General features: G+C 57.4%; 1 protein-coding gene across 1 annotated transcript in view; it reads right to left on the bottom strand.

Annotated features, from left to right (window-relative positions):
• Nucleotides 1-6,424, bottom strand: part of ROR2 (ROR family WNT receptor 2) — a 73,247-nt gene extending 66,823 nt beyond the window's left edge. Inside the window, exons 1-4 of the mRNA XM_027766123.1 lie at nucleotides 6,251-6,424; nucleotides 5,419-5,509; nucleotides 4,326-4,471; nucleotides 2,662-2,752 (exon numbers count right to left, since the gene is read on the bottom strand). Coding sequence (XP_027621924.1) covers nucleotides 2,662-2,752; nucleotides 4,326-4,471; nucleotides 5,419-5,509; nucleotides 6,251-6,424 — 502 coding nt within the window. The remainder of the gene's footprint in view (nucleotides 1-2,661; nucleotides 2,753-4,325; nucleotides 4,472-5,418; nucleotides 5,510-6,250) is intronic.
• Nucleotides 6,425-7,451: the final 1,027 nt, after the last annotated feature.

Consider the following 7,451-nt stretch of genomic DNA (forward strand, 5'->3'; position numbering starts at 1 on the left):
TCGGACGGCGAGGGGGGCAGGGCAGGACGGTGAGGCGCTCGGGGCGGGACGGCGAGGGGATCAGGGCAGGATGGCGAGGGGCTCGGGGCGGGACGGCGAGGGGATCAGGGCAGGAAGCAGGTGCTGACTACACCAGGGGAATGTGCTGAAGGCCGCCGTGTCCTCAGGTGGATGGTACCTTACGTTACTGCGCACCTCTGTCTCGGGTGTTCCAAAGTCCATGGAAGAGGGACCAGCAGTTAGCGTAATGGCTATGTCGCTGGACTCCCATGTAGTCGACCATGGTTTGAGTCCCGGACCCGGTGGCCTAAAGTCACGCTGGGCGCATGTGCATGCGTGCCCAAGATCCTGAGAGGAGAATGGAGGAGAAGGGATTGTGGCGTGACCATCCCTGGGGGATGATTTCTTGCTTTCTGTCTCTCTGTCTGGCAAGCGCATGCGCCCTATAGCACAAACCTCTCCAAAAAAAGAAAAAAAAAGAAGTCCATGGAAGATAGTCTGTAATTCAGTGTCACATTAAGCAAGCCCCTGCTTGGTTGGTAAAGAGAACTGGAATTCACGAACAACCTGGACACTTCAGACCGCTTACGGGAAGTCTTGCTGAGCACTAAGAGGGCACGGCGAGTGAGTTTTAGGAAGCCTTTTAAGGTTTATTTATTTACTTCTACGAGAGACAGAGTCAGAGCAAGAGAGACGAGCAGCAGGTGCCCCGGGCGACGCCCTCACACCACAATCCGCCCCGTCGGTGCCAGCCGAGGTCCCAAGCCTGCACGTGTGTGCCCAGGTGCCCAGGGAGATCCTGGACGGGCACAGCCTCCCCACGTGCTGCAGCCGTGCACTGCTGCCCTTCATCCCTCCCACCGCAGGGCTCCATGAACACTGGCCACCCCGGGGCGCGGTCCGCTGCCGGCCAGCACCGGGTCAGCTCCCTCCCCAGCAGAGCGGCCATTTCCCAACAGGCCCTGGGAGGCCGGGTCCACTCTTCTGTCGCTGCCAGCAGAAATGTCTGCGCCCATGCGAGCCCTCGGAAGGAGTGGCCAAGTCTCCCTCCAGCCGGGCCTGACATCTGCCCTGGGTTAGGGGCCGTGTTCAGCCCTCCTGAGCAGCACGGGATGGCCTGAGGATGGCAGGTGCTGCACCCCGGGGAGGGTGAGCACCTCGGCATGCCCACCGAGGTTCTGCTGAAGAATTAAAGGTGTCGGTTTGGATCTGGAATGTTCGGTCGGCACATTACACACCCCGTCACTCAGCACGGTTTAAATGGAGAGAGACATGAAATCAAACACACTCGTACTGTGTACACACACGGGAGAGAGGCACGGGCGTTACGAACTGCTGAGAAACTGACAAACGGTGGGAGACGGTCAAATAAATAGACGCCCTGAAGAAAAATAAGCCCATGGTACGATTCCACTGTGGGCGAGTCCTTCCCGGACGGCTTCCAGCTCGGAAGCAGAGGCCCTCTCACACACGGACAGGCACGTACCTTAGGAGATGCTAGGTGATCCATGGCTTCTTTTCCAGGCCAGCCATGGCCCTGAGGACAGCTTCCTGACTCTCCTTCCTACTCTGAGACGCTCTCCCGGGGGCCTGGGAGGGTCACGCCTGCCCACACGAATCCCGCTGTCACAGAACGGCTTCGGTCCAGTGCCGTGGGCAGCTCCTGCGTCTGGACCTGGCGCAGCACCGTCGACAGACAGCAAGGCCTTATCGTCTACATTAGGTCCAATCAGACGTTCCTGTCCACTGGCTCCAGGTCTCTTTTAAACAAGAACCTGCAAATTTAACCAACTACTAACCTAAGAACTTCTAACCCACCTATCACCTCCCAGCCACGTTTCCAGACGTCCTCCTTCCTGGGCCAGGCCACTGCAGAGACCCCGCGTGCTGGTTCTCTACTCTGTCTCCAGCTCTCAGAACTGCATAAAAAACTGTTTCTGAGCACTCTGGGAAGCCTGTGCTTCTCTGGGTCTGCTAACGTTGTACTTGCAATAAACCGTGCCGGGGCAGCAGGTGGCACCCTGGTTAAGGTTCTGGACTCCCACGTGTCCAAACACGGTTTGAGTCCTGGACCCGACGGCTTGGTTTCTCACTTTCCCTCTTGCTCTCTCTCTGGTGAGTGTACAAGTCCTATAGCAAGTCTTAGTAATAATAAATAGTTCTTTTTAAAGAAAAGAATAAGGCATGGCTTCTTTCAGATTTGTGGGCTATCAGAAATAAAACTTACTTGGGGGGTCTGAGCAATAGAGAACCACCCACACATTAGGAAAACCAGGGGCTGCACTGTGAGGCTCAGACATGAAAAGATCAAACGGTCAAGACAGCGTCTCCTCTGCCCATCAAACACACTTAATAAATGTGAGGTGTCAGGGACCGGCAGGTGGCATGCTGCTTAAGGGTGCTGGACTCCCACATGGCCGACCACAGTTCAAGTCCCAGCCCTGGGAGCTTGCTTTCTCACTTTCCCTCTTTCTCTCTCACTCTGTCCCTCTCTGGTCAAGTTAAAAACAAACAAACAAATAAATAAATAAAATAATTCTTTCAAGAAAAACAAAAGATTAAAAAGGCGAATTTGAGGTGTCGAACCACCAAGATACTACGAGGCTCTATTCCCGCTAGCTGAGCAGTGAGGGGTGTGAGAAGGTCACCTTCCTGCATTACCTGTGTGGCTCAGGCTCAGACGGTTGTCCCCACTGGTGACACGGTGGCCTTCTAAACCTGGCAAGCAGAAGGCCACAGGGAAGTACGTGCACTAAGGAGGTGGGGACAAGTGAGGGCAGGGCCCGTGCTCTCCCCAGACCCCAACGATGGGGTCTCCTGGCATGAAACAGGGCTTAGAATCGCCAGAGGAAGAAATGAAATGAACCACAGGGAAAGGGCGGTACAGACACGGCCACCCACGGCCTGCCAGGCTCCTGTTCGCTCACTCAGAAGGCTCCTTGCAGCAGGCCCTGCACGCAGAAAGCACCGGGACAGGAGCCCACGGCACATGGCCAGCCCAGTCCCAGCCACAGAACCCTGTGGAACCCATGAGCACACGCACATGGTGTGCCCCAAATCCTGGCGGGGTGTGGAAACGCGGGGCGACCACCGCAGACCGCCGGTGCCCTCTCCCTGCGGTGGACACACGCCCCAGAATCAACACCACTCCTCCTCTGACCTCACAGTGGACAAGCTCGTAGTCGCTGAGACAGAACGCGCACACCTAAAACCTACCACGTGGGAGGGCCCGAGGTAGCAGTGCACCCGTATTTCTGAGGTTAGGCCAGCGTCACCACTGGAAACTCCAAAACACCTCAGCGTCCCCTGGAGAAGCCACGTTCCGTCAGCAGTTACCCCTGGTCCCGCCTCCGGACGGCCAGACTGACTCGGAGCGCTTCACACAAGTGGAACCCTACAGTGCACGTGGCCTTTTGGACAACGCTTTATCAGATTTCGAGTATTCCAGCCCTGAGTAGAAGGCGTGGCAGCAGCTTGTGTGGCCCCACTGTACCCTGTTACTGATCGCTGGAGGCTTCCGAGGCCCAGTGAGCACTGCCCAGGGGGTGGCTGCGCCAAGAGCACAGGATGTGGCCAGTGCTGCATGGACTGAGGGACAAGGGCCGGCAAGGCCGGAGCTGCTGGGCCAGCCCCAAGCCGGGCCGCCCGGGGCGCGGTCCGCTGCCGGCCAGCACCGGGTCAGCTCCCTCCCCAGCAGAGCGGCCATTTCCCAACAGGCCCTGGGAGGCCGGGTCCACTCTTCTGTCGCTGCCAGCAGAAATGTCTGCGCCCATGCGAGCCCTCGGAAGGAGTGGCCAAGTCTCCCTCCAGCCGGGCCTGACATCTGCCCTGGGTTAGGGGCCGTGTTCAGCCCTCCTGAGCAGCACGGGATGGCCTGAGGATGGCAGGTGCTGCACCCCGGGGAGGGTGAGCACCTCGGCATGCCCACCGAGGTTCTGCTGAAGAATTAAAGGTGTCGGTTTGGATCTGGAATGTTCGGTCGGCACATTACACACCCCGTCACTCAGCACGGTTTAAATGGAGAGAGACATGAAATCAAACACACTCGTACTGTGTACACACACGGGAGAGAGGCACGGGCGTTACGAACTGCTGAGAAACTGACAAACGGTGGGAGACGGTCAAATAAATAGACGCCCTGAAGAAAAATAAGCCCATGGTACGATTCCACTGTGGGCGAGTCCTTCCCGGACGGCTTCCAGCTCGGAAGCAGAGGCCCTCTCACACACGGACAGGCACGTACCTTAGGAGATGCTAGGTGATCCATGGCTTCTTTTCCAGGCCAGCCATGGCCCTGAGGACAGCTTCCTGACTCTCCTTCCTACTCTGAGACGCTCTCCCGGGGGCCTGGGAGGGTCACGCCTGCCCACACGAATCCCGCTGTCACAGAACGGCTTCGGTCCAGTGCCGTGGGCAGCTCCTGCGTCTGGACCTGGCGCAGCACCGTCGACAGACAGCAAGGCCTTATCGTCTACATTAGGTCCAATCAGACGTTCCTGTCCACTGGCTCCAGGTCTCTTTTAAACAAGAACCTGCAAATTTAACCAACTACTAACCTAAGAACTTCTAACCCACCTATCACCTCCCAGCCACGTTTCCAGACGTCCTCCTTCCTGGGCCAGGCCACTGCAGAGACCCCGCGTGCTGGTTCTCTACTCTGTCTCCAGCTCTCAGAACTGCATAAAAAACTGTTTCTGAGCACTCTGGGAAGCCTGTGCTTCTCTGGGTCTGCTAACGTTGTACTTGCAATAAACCGTGCCGGGGCAGCAGGTGGCACCCTGGTTAAGGTGCTGGACTCCCACGTGTCCAAACACGGTTTGAGTCCTGGACCCGACGGCTTGGTTTCTCACTTTCCCTCTTGCTCTCTCTCTGGTGAGTGTACAAGTCCTATAGCAAGTCTTAGTAATAATAAATAGTTCTTTTTAAAGAAAAGAATAAGGCATGGCTTCTTTCAGATTTGTGGGCTATCAGAAATAAAACTTACTTGGGGGGTCTGAGCAATAGAGAACCACCCACACATTAGGAAAACCAGGGGCTGCACTGTGAGGCTCAGACATGAAAAGATCAAACGGTCAAGACAGCGTCTCCTCTGCCCATCAAACACACTTAATAAATGTGAGGTGTCAGGGACCGGCAGGTGGCATGCTGCTTAAGGGTGCTGGACTCCCACATGGCCGACCACAGTTCAAGTCCCAGCCCTGGGAGCTTGCTTTCTCACTTTCCCTCTTTCTCTCTCACTCTGTCCCTCTCTGGTCAAGTTAAAAACAAACAAACAAATAAATAAATAAAATAATTCTTTCAAGAAAAACAAAAGATTAAAAAGGCGAATTTGAGGTGTCGAACCACCAAGATACTACGAGGCTCTATTCCCGCTAGCTGAGCAGTGAGGGGTGTGAGAAGGTCACCTTCCTGCATTACCTGTGTGGCTCAGGCTCAGACGGTTGTCCCCACTGGTGACACGGTGGCCTTCTAAACCTGGCAAGCAGAAGGCCACAGGGAAGTACGTGCACTAAGGAGGTGGGGACAAGTGAGGGCAGGGCCCGTGCTCTCCCCAGACCCCAACGATGGGGTCTCCTGGCATGAAACAGGGCTTAGAATCGCCAGAGGAAGAAATGAAATGAACCACAGGGAAAGGGCGGTACAGACACGGCCACCCACGGCCTGCCAGGCTCCTGTTCGCTCACTCAGAAGGCTCCTTGCAGCAGGCCCTGCACGCAGAAAGCACCGGGACAGGAGCCCACGGCACATGGCCAGCCCAGTCCCAGCCACAGAACCCTGTGGAACCCATGAGCACACGCACATGGTGTGCCCCAAATCCTGGCGGGGTGTGGAAACGCGGGGCGACCGCCGCAGACCGCCGGTGCCCTCTCCCTGCGGTGGACACACGCCCCAGAATCAACACCTCTCCTCCTCTGACCTCACAGTGGACAAGCTCGTAGTCGCTGAGACAGAACGCGCACACCTAAAACCTACCACGTGGGAGGGCCCGAGGTAGCAGTGCACCCGTATTTCTGAGGTTAGGCCAGCGTCACCACTGGAAACTCCAAAACACCTCAGCGTCCCCTGGAGAAGCCACGTTCCGTCAGCAGTTACCCCTGGTCCCGCCTCCGGACGGCCAGACTGACTCGGAGCGCTTCACACAAGTGGAACCCTACAGTGCACGTGGCCTTTTGGACAACGCTTTATCAGATTTCGAGTATTCCAGCCCTGAGTAGAAGGCGTGGCAGCAGCTTGTGTGGCCCCACTGTACCCTGTTACTGATCGCTGGAGGCTTCCGAGGCCCAGTGAGCACTGCCCAGGGGGTGGCTGCGCCAAGAGCACAGGATGTGGCCAGTGCTGCATGGACTGAGGGACAAGGGCCGGCAAGGCCGGAGCTGCTGGGCCAGCCTAACGCGGGGCCGCCCAGCTTGAGCACGGAGGCCATGAACGCCTACGTTCCTGCTGCAGAAGGACAGGGGTCAGCTAGCCACCAGGGAGACGGAGGAGACTCGTCACGGCCGGCGCACAGGCCACCCTGCGGAAGCCACACACGCGCCGCTGACTCTCCCCAAGCACGCGCTTCTGCACAGAACAGGTGGTCACCTCCCGGCTGCGCCTACCACCCCCTCCACACCACGGCTGGCTTTGGTGGTCACTGCCAGACTGGTTTAGCTGACAACTGACCCCAGTCCACACACGGGGACGCCTCTTGCGAGGCCATCGAGGCCCGTGTGGACCCCGCTCCCAGCCAGCGCCGAGCTCCAGCAAGGCCTGCATCCTCAGTAGCTCACTGGATGTAGCGGGAAGGGCACAGGAAGGCGAGTGCCTTCTGCACCCGGTCAGAGAGGAGCTTCTCAGGAGGCCCATCTGTCTCAGCTCCTCAGGACTCTGATTTTTCTTCCAAAACTGAGAATGCTCCTTTAGGCAAATGCGAGTCTGCTGTTTTGGTAAAATGCCAGCCAGTACGCCAGATCTGGGGTCAGGAGGTGCCATGGTAATGGAACTGGATCTGCTTGGGAAAGGTCCTGGGTTCCTGTCCCGGGACCTCCCTGCGCACATCGGCACACGCACACGTGCTCGTGGTCGGGGCCAGCAGGAGCTGGGGAGGAACCACGGCCTGAGGACTGGCGGGGTGCCGATCTTACCTGTCTCTCCTAACAGAAACAGATACACGTTACAAACAGAGGCATCACGTGTGGAGAGCGTGCTGAGGGGCACAGTGCTCACATAACCGCACCCACGCTGGAAAATCCTGGGACGGGAACCGCAGCACACCAGGCAGGGGCGTGCCGGGTCGCAGGTGAAACTGGGGGTGGATCACGGAACGAAGCTCTGAGGTCACCTGTCTCTTCCTTTCTCTGTCTCACTCTCTCTGAAAACAGATTTTTTTTTTCCCCAAATGGGAGAGAGAGCACATGTGGGGCATCTCATCTCAGACTCCTCCAGACACAGGACTTTCCCCCGTAAGAATG

This window comes from Tupaia chinensis, unplaced genomic scaffold (genome assembly GCF_000334495.1).
Source record: "Tupaia chinensis unplaced genomic scaffold, TupChi_1.0 Scaffold141173_1, whole genome shotgun sequence".
Lineage (NCBI taxonomy): Eukaryota > Metazoa > Chordata > Mammalia > Scandentia > Tupaiidae > Tupaia > Tupaia belangeri.